The sequence below is a fragment of the Rhinolophus hipposideros genome (genome assembly GCF_964194185.1).
Source record: "Rhinolophus hipposideros genome assembly, chromosome: 4".
Lineage (NCBI taxonomy): Eukaryota > Metazoa > Chordata > Mammalia > Chiroptera > Rhinolophidae > Rhinolophus > Rhinolophus hipposideros.
Genome location: NC_138050.1, coordinates 50,081,575 through 50,098,265, shown reverse-complemented (window position 1 = coordinate 50,098,265; position 16,691 = coordinate 50,081,575). Strand labels below are relative to the sequence as shown.

At 45.6% G+C, this 16,691-nt stretch overlaps 1 protein-coding gene across 2 annotated transcripts in view; it reads left to right on the top strand.

Moving 5' to 3' along the window:
- Window positions 1-1,184: 1,184 nt before the first annotated feature.
- The window catches only part of SH2D4A (SH2 domain containing 4A), a 55,380-nt gene continuing 39,873 nt past the window's right edge, over window positions 1,185-16,691 (top strand). Inside the window, exons 1-3 of one of the 2 annotated variants that reach the window (XM_081045991.1) lie at window positions 1,210-1,385; window positions 1,706-1,775; window positions 6,633-7,009. In XM_081045991.1, the coding sequence (XP_080902117.1) occupies window positions 6,829-7,009 (181 nt within the window). In that variant the 5' untranslated portion in view covers window positions 1,210-1,385; window positions 1,706-1,775; window positions 6,633-6,828. Of the gene's footprint in view, window positions 1,386-1,705; window positions 1,776-6,632; window positions 7,010-16,691 lie in introns of both variants that reach the window. The other variant, XM_081045992.1, reaches the window with a different exon arrangement.

The following is a 16,691-nucleotide window of genomic DNA, read 5'->3' as shown; positions in this document are numbered from 1 at the left end:
CCTCAGATAAGGGGGGTCTACTATACTAGGAGGTGAGGATCACTGAGGCTGACTTGGAGCTTAGGTACCAGAAGAGACAAAATCCATAACATAAGTAGAAAGTGGTAACTTGAAATTACAGTATGTGATGTGAAATAATATAAGCTAATATGTTTAAACACTTATCGCCTCCAGGAACTGTTAGGAGCATTTCACATGTATTATCTCATTTAACCCTCACAACAAATTAATGCAGTAGGCACTGCTGTTATCTAGAGGAGGAAACCAAAGAACAGAGAGATTAGTAGCTGTTATAGAGACTTGTCAGGACATGGAAAGAGACTGAGTGTGGAGAAAGGACACTGGCTGTTATCAGTGTCCTTTAAAATTTTTACTGGCTGATGAACCACCCTTTATAGTTTTTCAACTGTTCACTCCACGAAGTGTTAGAATTCATTTTGAGCTGGCTAACCAGGGGCAAATGATACTCCAGCCAAAAAAACACCCCACAGGCCACCCATTTGACAAGCAGTGGGAACCAAACCAAAACCAGAAATTCTCCCGATAGGATCCCTAGATTGGTTCCTAAACAGCTAGATTTCTACGATTGATCTCTGCCCCAAGGCTCTTTCTAACAGCTTGGGCGGCCCAACTTGAGTGTCTTCTGAAGTTTGGAGAAGCTAGGAATGAGAAAATTTCATTTTTGAACAGAGCAAGTCAGGCTCCTGAATTTATAGGGAGGCTGTGGAGAGGAAGACTGAATGCTCAATGTTCATTACATCTCTTCTCAACCCTTGCGATCTGGGGTTCACCAAATCAAGTTGTTTTTCTCCAAATCAAGCTGTTTCTCTCCACACATTCTGAATGTTCCTCTTCAATGGGACATGCCCTCCAGTGTCTCTACTCTGCTTCTTCTCCACTTTTCCAAGACTTCCTTTTCCTGTCCTCAGTCAACTTCTTCCTTCATGCACCACCCCAACCTGTTCTTGCTGCAATTTACAAGATTCTTGACCTTCTTAACCCTTCCTCCAGATTTCTTTGATTCTCTTTCCCTGAACGCTTTTGTTTTTAGTCTCCATCTTTCCAGCCTTTCTCCTCCTTGATACCGTCCTACAAAGCCACACCAGTACTGGCAAGTACCTGTGCCTGAGAGTTTGATCATTTACTTAATGGCCACAAAAGAAAAAGAAAAAAAAAAAGTAAGCTCCCAGAGACGAAGGAGCAGAACCTGAGAGGTGAGCAGGCTTGGCCCGCGGGACTCAGTGTAACTGAGAAGGGCCTGCCCGCCTCCGCAGGCTCCACCTTGCAAGAAACCTTGAGCTCTGTGGTGGAGATGGGGCAGGGCCGCTGATATTAATAAGTTCCCCAGGACCCGAGATGGCAGGACGAGCCATCGCAGACTGCAGGTGGTTGTTTTTCGGGGGAGGGGTGGAGGAGGCTGGCCTGCGACCACCGCCCCTTAGGCCAGGGTGCGTCCAGGACAGCTGGCCTGGGAGGCAGCAGGCCGCCGGGCCCCGCCGCCGCCCGGCCCTGGAGCGTGTCCAGCGGCTCGGGTGGGGCCGCGAGCACCCAGTCAGTCACCCCAGCATGTGGGCCGCGGGTGGGGCGGAGCGGGCGGGCCGGGGCTGAGGGACGCTGTTTGCCAACATTTCCCCGGAGTGTTTGTCCAGCCAGCCTGTGCGGCTCACGGGCGCCTCTCCCCGTCCCTCCTTCCCTTCCCCGACAGCTCGGGCGGCCCAACTGGACGTGGCGGGTGCGCGGGTCGCCTTGGCAGGCGAGCCCAGGGCCCTTCGCAGGTATGTGCCAGGGTGGAGAGGGAGGCCGGGAAGGGAGGCCCGGAGAAGATTTTCTTTTTTGGGGGGGTGAGGGGAGGCGGGGGTCCCCGAGGGGGAGAGCGGAGGATGCGGGGCTGGGGGTGGCGGGCGGCGAGGCCTGGGTCCCCACGGCCCGCGCCCCTCCCCCGACCCCCGCCGCGCCCGGAGCGGGCTCAGGTGCGAGGCGGGTCGGCCAGCCCGGCCGCCGCGGGCGGGCGGCCGGTGTCCGGTGTCCGGTGTCCGGTGTCTGGAGCCGCCGGCACGCGATCGGTGGCCCGGGAGGGCCGGGGGCTTACGGTGACAGTAAGGGGGAGCCCCGAGGGGGACGGCCGCAGGGTGCACGAGAGGCCTCAGGTCGGTCCTGGGGCCGCGGGCGGGGCTGCAGGTCCCCGAGGGGCGTGTGCGCGCAGGTCCGGCGAGGTTCCGCCCCGAGGGAGTGGGGCGGCCGGGGGTGGCCGCGTGGGGGGGTCTGGGCCGCTCTGCACTTCCTGGACTCCTGCGAGTAGCCCCCGGCACCCCCGGCCCCCCCAGCCGGCCCCCCGCGGCCCCGCGACGGCGCCCCGAGCCCGGGCGCGGCAGCCACTGCCCCGCTGACCAGCAGGCGCGCACTGGTGGGTGGCGCCCGGGGGCCTCCTTCCAGGAGAGTCCGGGAAACGGTTTGGGCGCTGCAGCACCCAGGGTGCCCGGTGGCGCTGGGGAGCCGAGGGCCGAGCCCTGCTTCAGACTCGGACTGTGACCCCGTCAGCTCGGTACCGAGGACCTGCCTCCACCAAGGGGGCACCCGGCCGGCCCTGCCCTCCGTTTTCCCGCTGGCGCCCCAAAGGGGTGGCCTTGGAGACGACGGGACATGTTACAGAGTTTTCCAGTTTTCTCAGAGTTGTCTTTCCTTCCCCAAGGGTCACAGGGACGAAGCCAGCACGGCACCTTTCTCTGAACTTAGTCTCCTCACCTCCTAAAAGGCTTTTATTTGATTGCCTGTGTAATAGAAACGACTTAGAGACAATATTTGTGAAGGGAATGAATAACTGGAAGCATATGTGGGCATAGATTTGGCATGTGAGTGGAATTTTCTAGATAAATCCGTGTGTGCAGTACTTTCAACTTTCTGAAGAATGGTATATATTTACAAAACTTACCAAATTGTTCTCACCTCTGGTAATTCTCTCTATCCTCAAACATGGCCCCTTTGCTGATAAGATTAATAAGGTAAAGTTGAGTAAGATAACTGGAAATCTGAAAACAGAGCTGACTGTACTAAAATAATTAAAATTCAAACTCTATTTTAAACATTAAAGTTATACTGTCCAGATTACAATCTTTTTATGATTTAGGCTGTATCTCAGGTTGGGTTTTTATTTTTATTTTGTTATTATTATTATTATTATTATTATTTTATCTCAGAGTCACTAAAAACACAATTTTTGTTTTGTAAAACAGGACTGTGAATGGTGTGAGTCAGGCCAAATCTGTGTTATCCTGGAAAACAGCTGATCCTATGACCCTTTAGACATTTATTTTTGGAATAAATAGCAGATGTGGGCTTGTGGCTTGTCATTTCTCTCTTAAGAAAAGTACTGTAGAAGAAAACCAGTTAGCTGAGCTTTCTCCTTTTATTGGATCGTGAATAACTGGAAGTTTGATGCACTCGATATGTTAGTGGAAAGTCATTAGAATTTGAATCAGTATCAGCAATGATTGTCCTGTCGGAGTGAAAGTGAGAAAAACAATGATTGATTGATTTCCTCATTTCTATTTCCTCTACCCTGGCTTCAGTTGTCTCTGTAACTTCACATAGATTATCTGGCATAGTCCTCAAATTATAAAGATTCACAATGCAGGCCCTCATTTCACAGATGAGGAAACTGAGTTCAGAGAAGTGAAGTAACAGCCAAAAGTTACACAGCTCATGAGAACAAAGCTGGGAGTCCGGGCTGGGGTCCCTTGCTGGTTGTCCTGTGAGCTCCCTGTGCTGTGTTTGAGTGTTCCATCTCATAGCGTAGGGGAGGAAAGAGTTCATTCACACTGGTAGGAATCAACAGGCTTAGCATGGCGTGCATATTATTCAGCAGCCTGACCACCACAGTTGTCAGCTGAGTCCCCAAGTATTCTAGGACACAGGGAAGCCAGTGTGTTTCCCTCAAGATTCACTAGTTAATTTTAATGCTAAAAATCCATGTTTGCTACAAAAGGCAAACAAAATATTAAAACCATGAAAACTTGAGCATCACAGAGGTGCTGTGGAACTCTTCACAGTTGTGCCACTCCTAGTGGTTATGTGAATGGGGAAACGGAGAAAAAAGTGAGCAAACAACATCCACACCTGGGCCAGTAGGACAGTCAGTTCCTTGCTGTTCTTCCCATGTGGGGTCTTTTCAACACCTGGACTCCCCTAAAGTTAATCTACAATTACCGGGATGAGGCTTCTGCCAGAGAGGCATACTGTGTCATATACACCTTCAGTTAAGCATTTCCATTGCTGCAAGAATTTGCTGGTCTTCCTTTGGAAATTTCAAGGGTGGTACCACATCCTGATGATGATCTGATTCTGGGTTCACAAAGAAACTCCACTGTACTGTTGAAATATAGTCAAGCCGACTTACAGCCAGACTGCCAGGCTTTGTCACTTCCCATCTTCATCTGTGAAATGGGTCTAGGGAGGGATTGAACTCCAAGGGCTATTGTGAAGATTAAATGAGTTAATACATATAAAGTGCTGAAGGTAGCGGCTGGCACAGTGAATATAGGAGCTCTTATTACCAGGAATATTCTGGGTGGGGGAGAGGGGAAGATTGTGAATTTCGCACTTCCAGGATCTTAGTGTTTAGGTTCTACCCATGTCATCACTGTTGCTAGGATTCACCCCATTCAAAATGGGGCACAGAGCAGAAGCCTCAGGCTTCATTAGGCTCCTCATTTTCTACCATGTTTTATTTCTGTGAAAGTCAACCATCTGGAGTCATGGAATGGGCCAGCAGAAAGACGTTCATTGGAATGTCAAGGAGTCATTGACTTCGGTTTCTTACCACTTCGTCTCAGCACTGGAATGAAGTATGCTGAGGAAACCAATTCTTCCTTTGGTTCCCATCATGTACAGACAAGAGTGCAGCATCTGGAAACTTCTCCTTTAGTGTGAAGTTAGTGGGCCCCACTCTTCGAGAAGCTGTTAGAATTCAAAGGTTGAGAAAGCATCACAGGACATCAATTCTGTGGCTCTGATAGCCTTTGAAGCAAAATACAAAGGTTGGAAGGGGGGCCTGGGGATAGGCTTGCCTGACTGAACTGGAGGCAGACTCTACTTTTAATTCTTTTTAAATTTTCTCTTAATATTTGTGTTCCGTTTGCGTTCTGGTGGTTGACTGCCGCAGGAGATTATAGGATACAGATAGCAAGAATAGTTGTAGCCTCAATAAAGGTCCTTGCTACACAATGAATAGTTAGTGAATGGAACTACATGCTATGTATGCAAACCACTCTGGGGTTTAGCTGTTGAACGTGCCTATCTCAAAACACTGGTGTAAATGGAGAAGTTGTTTGCAAGGAAGAGGAGGAAGAGGGGGAGACCAAGGACACTCCCAAGGGGTTGGAGGACTCTCACAATCTGGCTGTGGATGACAAAGTGAAGGAACTAGGAGGCTTGGTGACTAGTCTGAAGGTCAAGTGCATGTTAACTTAGTTTGGAGACATGCGATCTGAGAGGGCTTGGGTAGATGGGGAGATTACTGAGACATTATTAACACCAAATTATTAGTTCACTTCTTAAGATTTTAGATGATCCTGAAAAATCTCAGTAAGCAAGCTTTGTCATGTATCCTATCATATTGAAACAAATTAAGTTTTTATTTCCCCCAGAATGGAAATGTAAACATATAAACATAATTTCCTTCTGATTCCAAAAGTATGAAGGTTTGCTATTAAAAAAAAAAAATCAACCAAACAGAAATGTGGAGAGTAGAATGAAACCTTAGTGAAATTGCCACCACCCTTTTCAAACAGAACCACTGTGAAACCACTTGTGCATGTCTACCAGTCCATGGCTGCTTTTTAAAGGAGTCCCTAATAAACTATAAAGCAAGGATCCTTTGTGATGAACCTAATACCTCTCCATTCCCCCAGTTTATCAGGTATGTAAATTTAGATTTTATTACATTAAGTTACCTGGAAGAGGTACACCTAAAACCTGGTGAACGTCCACAATATACGTGAATGTTTTCTCCTGCACCTGCATTGTTTTCGTGGTTCTAGTGGGTTGTCTGGAAATTGCATTATCTTTCTGTGTGGATGAAAGTACATAATTGTGCTTATTCAGTGCTGCTTTTAAGGGGAAATGGGAAAATTGCATTGTGGTCTAATTTTTATTTCTTCTTTTTCCCTTCCTTGAGCATGGTTCTGTTTTAGTTTGGTTTGAGGTGGGTAATTCTGTGTAATCTCAAAAATAGTATGTTGTTTTGAAATAAGTTGTTTGGGAAGAGTCTTTTAAGTTCTTCCTGTGCCTTTTTTTCTTACTTCTTTTCTCAGCCATACAGTTGGTGGTTTGTTACGCTCTGAAGTAATAATACGTTTGCTTGGTTGGGAGAAGGCCAAACCTCTTAATTTTTTTGTTTCCCTGAGATTGACCTGTATAAAGTTAGGGTTTGTTTTGTTTTGTTGATAAAGTATCTCTGGAAATTACGGGGTAGAGGTTACACAAATGTTTAACAAAGCGTGCCTCAGCTTTTCTTCTCTTTTCCCCTGAACTGAAAAGCGATACTATATTTCCTCCAAGCTTTATTCATAAGCCTGTCCTTGCCCAGCGTTTACACATTTTAATACTGCCTGGTTTTTGGTTGTTGCTCTCTGCAGGTTCGTGAACGGCATTTTGGACAGGATGTTTGGTGCAGGGGACCAAGAGCCAGTTTGCTGAAATACTGTCCCAGTCATTCGGGACTGCAGGGAGTCTCTGAGAAGGGCCATCCAAGTGCCCGCCAGGTGCAGGCACACCAGGAAGCCATTTTCAAGAACTTTTGCCACAGGTGTAAAAGACTCCAGACCTGCAAAGATGCTGAAACAGATACTATCAGAGATGTACATAGATCCTGATCTACTGGCAGAGCTCAGCGAAGAACAGAAACAGATCCTGTTCTTCAAGATGAGGGAGGAACAGATCCGCCGATGGAAAGAAAGAGAAGCAGCAATGGAAAAAAAGGAGTCCTTGCCAGTGAAATCCAGACCAAAGAAAGGTAAACTTAGCTACGTCTCTTCTGTGACTGTGTGAGGAGAATGGCTCCCGGCTTGTTTTAACATTTCACATTAGTCAGAAGCAAGCCAGGTGTGAGTTCCAATTTGGTAGATTCACCCTAAATGTTACTGAGATTCGAATAGTGCAATTTATCAACTTGAAGTCTACACTCGTGTGCGCATACACACACACACACACACACACACACACACACACACACACAGCAACTGCCCTGGGGTTGTGTAAGTAGATCTCTTACTTGAAACCAGACTGACCTTAAGCTGAAGTAAAAAGTCAACTGTAGAGTTTGATGTGAGGGGTTTTAAGGAACGTTTCTCTCCTCCTTATTGTAACAAATACCTGGTGTTCTATTTATGAGCATACAAGGTCCTTGCTTCAGTATCTTTATAGAATTGTGTTTGCATTTCTTAGACTTTAAGAGATTTTTCTTTGAGTTATCTTTTTTTTTTTTTAAAGGAAACTCCCTCTTAAAATACAAATACTGCTGTAAGGAAAAAAATCCTAACACTAATTTTTCAGTGAGTTAATTTTTCAGATGTATTTTTTTCCTGACGCAAGGAATCCCTTGGTAGCTTAAGAGGGCCTTTTGAGACCATGGGGGAGGAACTCTTTAGACCTCAAGGCTTAAAGTATATACACACACAGTCATAGGAAAGCACACATTAAACACTCCCGCCCTCTCCCCACCACCATCAAATTCTGTCATGGATGAATACCTAACTTGTTTTTTAAAAAGCCACAGCTTCCAAGGTCACTTACACAGGTATTCAAGACCAGTCTCTCCTCATTTTTTTATTAAACTAAAGAAAATAAAATCATTTGGAGTTTCAAAGATGGAGAAAATGAATCTTACTCGCATGCTGGTATATATTCGTACACAGACTCAAAAGGAATTCAGTTTAGTAACCTTTATCTTATACTGCTTTTTGTGAAAAACCTTTTCCAATTTAGCCTTTATAATGACTTGGAAATAAATATGAGTATCTCGTTTATCATTGTTACTATCAATAGCAGCTATTAGCTCAATACCTGTTTTGTCTGACACTATGCAAAGCACTTTTACACACATTATATCTCGTCTTCACAAAACTTCTGCAGAAAAAAACTAGAATCAGAGAAGTGAGATATGCAAGGTCACACCTCCAGGAGGTGTCCAGATCCATTGGATTTCATGGTACTCTACAATATCCAAACTAGAAGTTTTCCTTCAACAACTAACATGCGCAAACTGAAGCATAATGCCTTTAACTTTCTGAACTGGTCTCCTTGCTTTATTTAGTCAGAATTTGTCAGATATAACTGGGCCTCCTTGGGCACCATGTTCCCTTTGGACATAACACTGACGTGGTGGGTGATTTGGGGGATGGGTGAGAGCTGAAGGGTCCTTTCCGCTAGACTTAATGGCCCAGACTCTTTGTAAGACTGTAGGCTTCTTATGTTTGCTGAATTGATCACCTTGTGATGACTTCAGATGGCTGTTTCCGTGTCTTTGCTTAAATTCTTCCTTTGAAGGGTTCTGAATCTACCTCTCAGCAAACTGGTATTAGTTTATTAGTTAAATGATCATGAAAAAATGTATACTAATACACACAATGAAAGTTCTATCAGTAATTCATGGGAAATGTTTATTACGCCCTTAAATGTAACCCTTGGAAAAACATAGTTTGCACTAAGCTAGTTCCTCTTCTTTCTACAAAAAAGGAAAGTTTTTGAGATTCTATCCCTGTTTCCCCTAAAAAGACAACACTTCTCCATATTCCTTCTTGTTCTGTCTCTGAAGATAAAGCCACAGATGGTCCCGGCAGTGTTATCATGGCAGTTGCTCCCCAGAGGTGTCTAGGCTGCAAACCTACTAGCCCCTGGCTGTTGTTTGCTGAGACACCTCACTGTGTGCTCTGCTCCTTTCAGGCCTGTGCTCCCTGCCTCTCCTGCCCCTGCCCCCACTCAACTTGTACTGGGCTCACTTAAGGGCTGCTTTTTCTTTAAACACTTTCTTCTTTACCTATTCTCTGCTCGATTTCCTAGCCAAGCTGCGGCTTTGGAGACTGTCATTGTCTTGGCTCTTTAAATGTCTCCTTGAGTTTGTTTTGTTAGTTCATTTGTTAGTCCAATACGTTTCATTTTAAACATTTAAATCAATATGTCTTATGTCTACCCCTCTACTCCTTTACACGGTCCTGGCTTACCACTTACCAGTGCTTTCATTGTCCTCTGTTCATTTTTGCCTCTACAGTCCACTGGGGTGATTTTTCAAAGCACATCACTAAAATGTTTGGTACTGTGCACCCCAGGTATCTGTCTACCTCTTAGTAATCTTAAGTCTAACGTAGAAGGGGCTGAAAAACACCAGAAGTGTGGATTTAATTCAGTAATAGATCAGAAAATCACTTCAAAATGTGATTCTTAGAGAGGGAAAGAATTATAGTCCTCCTCTTCCTGCTGGGTATAACTAGGGGTCTAGAGCTGTGTTGTCCAGGGTGGTAGCCACTTGCTATATGTGGCTGTTGAGCACATGAAATGAGGCTTGTCTGGATCGAAGTGTGCTAGGAGCATAAACAACCAGATTTCAAAGAATTGGTAGGCAGGAAATAATGTAAAATACCACATTAATAATTTTATATTCATTACATATTGACATGATAATATTTTGGGTATCTTGGGTAAAATAAAATACATTAAAATTAATTTCACCTGTTCTTTGGGTGTTGTAATGAGACTACTAGAAAATGTATAATTACTGACATTTGGACAGCGCTACCCTGTAAAAGTAGCACCAGCTAGCACTTACTGAGCTGACGGTATATCAGAGCTTGAGTTCATGCTTAAATATGTTATATCCTTAAATAATCACAGCCAACCTGAAGCTGAATTACTTTTTACACTTTAGAGATGATGAAAGTGAGGCTGGGGGACATTAACTAACTTGAACAGGGCAACAGCTAGTAAGTAATGGAGCTGGAATGGACCTTGAGTCTGACTCTGCCAAAGCTGGAGCTGATAACAAATGTACTGCATGTTGAGCTTACCTGGAGCTTAATAACAGTTACCGTTGTTTGCAGGTGCATTGCGCACATCTAAAACATATGTGTGCATTGGGGCTCTGCCATGGAGCCTTTATTCCGTGTGACTTTTTCTGGTAACACAAACAGAGCAGGCCTTTACTTAGTAAGAGGGTTGCCCAGCACTTGTTTCATTGGGTGTCTGGATTATCTCCCTGGGGCACCTCTTCTACCTCTTTGGGTTAAATACAACCTATACACCGTGACTCTCAAACCGATATTGCCAAGCCAGACCACACTTGAGCTTCTGTCTCAGGGTTGTTTGCCTAATGAGCTTCTCCACTTAGAATATCCATAAGCCCTGCAAGACTGAGGTAGCACCAAGTTCATCAGCATCACCCCAATTCTCCCTACCACCGCTAGGCCCGACTCGGCCTCTCATTCTCTGTCATGATCAGGGGCACTGCTCTCTCCCTAGTCACCGAAGCTGGAAACCTGGAAGCCACCTGGTGACTCTCTGAACTTCACCGCACACCGAGATTTTACTTCATCTGCTCCATTCCATACAGCTCCCCCGACCTACCATACTGGCATTGTAGTTGTTATTTCATTTAACCTTCACAAGAATCCAGTGAGATGAACATTGTCCTTCTTATTCTCACAAGTAAGAAAACAAACTTAGAGAAAGTAATTCGTGTGGATCACTGGTGAATTCAGGATTTGAAGTCAGGTTCAGATGTACTCCAAGCCTGTTTTGAACCTTGGTCCTGGCCTTGGTCTGTCCCCTAACTCTGAGCTTGAGAGTTTACCTGGGCTTGGCATCTTGCATGCACAGCAGCCGGGTGTGGATAATAACAGCTGTGCTTACCTTTCACCTCCTGAGCTGGACTCCTCTCCTGACGAGTTCCCACTTATCTCTGGCACCACCCCTGCCCCAGATGGCAGCACTGCAGTTTCCTCCACATCCACTCTGTCCTTTTGCCTTTGAAATAAGCATACAAATGTATTAAAGTTTTAAAAGATGGGCTTGAGCATTAGTAACTACAGGATTATTACCCAGGTTAACAAGTCTAGCAAACAATGAGGAAACGGACAGTCGTGCGTAATGTCAGGAAGTCCAGACAGGTCTCTCCTTGGTCTTCATTAAAATGCACATGGGGTTGGATCTCAATTTCTTCTGGCCCATCCTGCTGTGTGAAGCCCTGGGGGGAATATGTTGGTGACCCCACACCCCAACTTGTCCAGCTGAGTTCTGTTTATGTTCATTATCCCGGCATTCCTTTTGGGGGGTTCACCTTTTAGACTCCAAAGTGTTTCAGCTTGGACAACACAGTCCGAGGCTGTACATGCCACAGGTTTTGCAGTCATGCAGACCAATTTTGAATTCTGGTTTCGATTTCTCTAGCTCTGTGACCTTGGGCAAGTTGTTTACCTCTCTAAGCCTCAATTTCCTTTTGGTAAAATAGGGTTATGATAGCCTTAGGTGATACTCTAAATATTTAATGGCAGATGTGGCACAAGCATCAATCAGAAGGAACATAGCAAGAGCACCCGAGTCCCAGGCGCCCCTGCCAGCCAGGCGTTCCTCTTTTACTTGCTGAATCAAGGAGGGAGGTATCCGAGAGGAGAGGCCAAAATGGTGGAGATACTTGGGAGGTTGAGAATTTAGAGAAATATATCAATATTTTAACAACCTGCTTTTCTCAGCCCTGATGATACCCTCATTGCATTTACATTTGTTAGGGGTCCCCCTGGTGTTGATAGTCTTCTGTCTTCTGTTAATTCAGTCCTTGACCTTCTCTTTGTGGGGATAGGGTATATAGCAGTCCCCCTCCCATCCATGGTTTTGCTTTCTGAGATTTCAATTAACCTCAGTCAACTGCAGCCAGAAAATATTAAGTGGAAAATTCCAGAAATAAACAATTCAGAAGTTTTAAGTTGTGCACTGTTCTCTGAGTAGCATGATGAAATCTCGTGCTGTCCTGCTGTGTCTTGCCTGGGACGTGAATCATCCCTTTGTCCAGAGTCTCCATGCTGTATATGCTCCTTGCTCATGAGTCACTTAGTAGCCCTTCCGATTATCAGACAGATTGTCTCAGTATCACAGTGTCGTGTTCTAGTAATTTTTTTACTTCATAATGGCTCCAAAGCCATTCACATAACTTTTATTACAGTATATGATTATAATTTTTCCATTTTATTATTAGTTACTGGTGTTAATCTCTTACTGTGCCGAATTTATAAATTAAATTTTATTATAGGTATGTGTATATAGGAAAAAAATAGTGTATAGATAGGGTTCGGTACTATCCCCGGCTTCAGACATCCACTGGGGGGTCTTGGAATGAATCCCCCATGGATGGAGGGGGCCTACTGTCTAATTCTTCTCTCTCCCTTTCACAACCTTGCCTGTTGCTGTGGTAGTTAGTCCTTCTGAGTTGGGTCCAGTCAGGGTGGAGACCAGGTGCTGACTCTGTGAATCACAGTCATAGCCCTGGGGGCTTTGGGGGTGGTGTTGACCTGCCCCTGAGGAGATGAGTCACACTGACACCCCCAGTCTCTCCCTCCTGCTCCCCTGCTGGGCCCGCCACAGGGGAGAAACCAGACACAATGAGAGGTGAGCAACATCACCCTGTCACATAAGACTGGAATAAGCCTGGCCATTTCCTTGCCAAGGACAGGTGTCACCCCACTTCAAGTGATATTTTACAACACTGCCTAGTTAGAGGTTTTCTATGAGGAAGGAAGTGTGGATGTGAGTCTCTGCACAGCGGTTCTTTGTGCTGGGGGTACCGAGCAGGACTGACCTACTGTTCTAGAAAAGTTGGTTTTAGAAGAAATTCTCAAAGATCCCCAAGACAGCAAACAGGAAGAGCACAGCAGTATCTAGACATGATTCAAGGAGTGGGAGAAAAACTTACAATTAAATGTAAGTGCTATGGAAAAGTCGCTCTCTCAGTGTCCTCTAATTAAAGAGTGTATGTAATTTCAAGGTGAAGTAGACAAAGTCCAGAATACATTAGTCCAGGCTAGCATTAACTATTGACAAGAAGCAGTGCCTGCCCCCTTAGGATCCTTTAAGTTTATACCTTTTCTTCTTCATGCCTAAACTTCTCCAGAGCATATACTTCCAGTCTCTGCCTCTTACCATCCCTTTCTGTCCCACTTCTGTAACCTGTCCCCGACCTGTCTCCCCAAAAATACCCTCTCTGAGGTCAGAGACTTTCGAAGATCTTGCTCAGTCTTCATCACCCTTCTCCCCTCACCTCAGCAGCGTGGAATTCTGTTCTCTCTCCTCTCGTGGCTGCAGGGCAGCATGTTTTCCCCTTCTCCCTCTACATTATTTAGTTATTTAGGAATCAAAATCCTCTTTTTTCTTTTTCTTTTGAATCAAGACTCTCTTTTTCCTCCCTTGTCTTCTGCCTCCCGGATGCAGCACATGCTTTTCCAAGATTCTCTTCTAGACTTCTCTTTATGCCAGTGGCTTCGACGGAACTGTCTACGAAGCAATTCCCAAATTCACATGGTCAATCTTCACCTTCTGTCTAAACTCCAGTTCCATAGTTCAGATATCTACTGAAACTCTCCACGTAGATTTCCAGTGAAATTAAAAATAATTAATTCTACATTTCCAAAGCAGCTCATTACTTTACCCCTGAATCAAATGTATTTTCTTGATGTCACTGTTTCTGCTGTCCTCCCACCATCCTCCAGTCGGTAAGTTTCAAACTATTGGCATCGTCTTTGAGTCCTTCCTTGATTCAGCCACCTGGACCTTACTGTCCTGTGTGACACTGTCCTTTCCCTCATTCAGGCCCCAGTTATCTCCCTCCTGGTCTTTTACCCCTAGTGTCTCCCCATTTTCTCTACCACTCACTCACTGAACACCCACCACATACCACCCTGCTCCACCCTGCATGCGAATGTGCCCTAGGGCTTCCTAAATCACTGCTCTGATCCCGGCACCGAAAGCACAGGCAGTCATGGCCTCTGCACTGGCCACTCAATCAAGAGCATGGAGCTAATACTTTTTGAGCATTTACCATGTGACAGGCCTGTGAGGTCGGACTTATTACCTCTGTTTTTATCAAAGAGGGAACTCAGACTCAGAGAAGTAAAGTGACATAAACATGTCACATAAAAAGTTGGTGGAAACATTGGGATTGTAATACCACTTTCTGGCTTCATGCAGTACAGGGCTAAAGTTTAAATCCTTTGGCCAGGTGTCTGGACCTGTGCCATGTAGCCCTCTGCTCCCTTGCGTGATTCTCAGCCCATGGCCAGTGAATTCTAAAACACTCTGGTTGGAAACCTGCTTCCCCATAGCCTCCCATTGATCCCCTTCTCTGATCTCTGATCGTGCTGTTATTTGAGTCGGGCACCAAACCCACTCCTTCTCTCTGTCTAAGTCCAAAACTCAACACAAAGAACTTTTCTTCTTATTTCTTCTCTGTCCTTCCAAAACAATGTCGCCATCCTCTGAATCCTCACTGGACATAAAGTCTAAGGTGGTTGTGAAGTATGTCCCCCTGGCCCTCCAAACGGTTAGTTCCTCTTCTTAAGGTCTTCCATAGCACCCCTTAACACCCCCCTCCCCAAGTGTATTACTTTCATAATTAATTAATTGTTCAATGTCTGCCTCCTCCAATTAGAATGGAAGTCTGGTCTGTCTGACTTCCATTTGGCTAGTCTGTCTTGTTCACAAGTGTCTACATGCATCTGCCTCAGTCCCTGTCACATAGTAGGTACGCAATAAAATCCATTAAGTAAGTAACCTGGTGCCTGGCGCTTTCTCTCACAGACTGGAGGGGACTTGTGGGAGAATGGCCACAGGTGTTTTATCCCCGTCTCCCCTGCAGCGTCTCGCTCCATCTCATTGTGCTCAGAATTACGTACTCAGTGGGTTTGGGGGGAACGAACTACACGGAGGCCTTCATGGTGTGCCCTCACCTTGGTATGAAGCGGAGTGTATGAGAGCTAGCCCTCATTCTACTACAGTGACTTCCCCACCCTCCCCTGAGGTTTCACCACGTGTGTAGGGCCGCTTGAAGCCTCTCCAGTCTCTGCTTTCAGGCCCATGTAAGAGCTCCTGAAGGTCAGAAGTAGCCCATTTTTTGGCATCTGGCTCAATCTGACCTTTTGTGTCTAATTCTCTTTCTGCTTGCCCCAGGATTTCTTTATCTTTACAATACTCTCACCACCCACCCCTTTTTAACAGTTCAAGACTCTGGTCCTCTCCTTTGGCTTTCTTCTCTCCATTTAGTAGTTTCTAAGCATTGTCCTCTGTTCACAACAGCTCTAGATTTCTCTTCCCCACCCTCTAAAGCAGTGCCTTATTCTGCTGCCTGCAGCCTGCTGGGCTCTCCGTGGATGGTTTTTTCGGGGAGCGTGGGCTGCGCTGTACTGAGCAGAGCTGCTGGAATCCCTGAGGTCCCCCATTTGCCTCTCCTGGCACTCTGCCAATCTCCTCTCAGGGCATCTTCCCCTGCTGCCCACAGTATTGGTAGAGAGTTACTTAGGTGAAGATTGAGAGATGGACATAATGAAAAATATTATTAGTTGTCCTGAGAGTGTAATAAAGGGAGTTTTATGAGGTATGACAGCTTTCTAAAGTAATGAACCATTTGGCATTTCCTGAAACAGAGCCTGAGCTGGCCAGGGCCCATCCCCAGAAGGGCACTCTCGAAATGGGTCTTCCCTTCCCTTCCCTGGTTTTTTCCACTTTTGAAGCAGTGTGAGGTCAGCTTCCTTCAGAATAATAGCAACATTTGACTCCTTTTATAGTGAAGACTGTGATTCTAGTCCCCCACCCCGAGTATCCTATTTAGAACTTTATGATCCTGCAGAAAGTCTTCACTGCACTGCACAGAGTGGAAAGCACCAAAATAAAGAACAGAGATGACTTTGAGAAGCCTGCTTTTTTAACATATCCTCAGGCAACAGTAGGAAGTAGGTCAAAAATACATGGGACAGAAGACCCTTTAATTGGAAACCTTCTTCTACTTAATGTAAGGAGACAAGACACAATCCCCGTGTGGATTTCTAACCTGTAAGTATGGCCTGGCCTATGTTCCAGTCAGGTGCCCTTTTCACATACTCAACATGGCTGGTTTGGGGGCCTCAGCATCCAGGGATCTTGACTGGAACCAACTGTGGACGATAATGTCCTGGGTAGGTCAGCGCTGGGGCCTTTAGATTTAGGGACTGCACCTCTTGGCCTTTCCCAGGTATGTTCCACCTTCCCTAGGTTTCAGGGAGCGTGACCTGTGGCTGTAAGGGAACTAGAATGTAATACAATGCCTGTGACCAGTTGTAAACAAGAGTTATTCAAGTAGCTTCACCAAGTATCACACTACCAGTAATTATCTTCTCACAAGCTGGTGTGAATCTCTGAGCAGCCATATAAGTAAACAATAGGGGAGTGGTGATAGCAGTTAACCTCTCTTGAACTCCTACTATGTGGCAGGCAGGGCAAATACCTGGCACATCTAGTCAACCTCCTCCCCACAGCAGGCCTATGTAGGAGATACATGTATTCCAGTTTTGCAGAGGAGGAAATAGATGCATTAAGAGATTCAAAAATTTGTCCAAGTCACACAGCTAGTAAGTGGCAAGGCTAGGATTTACACGAAAGCCAGTCTAACTCTAAAACGCATTTTTTTG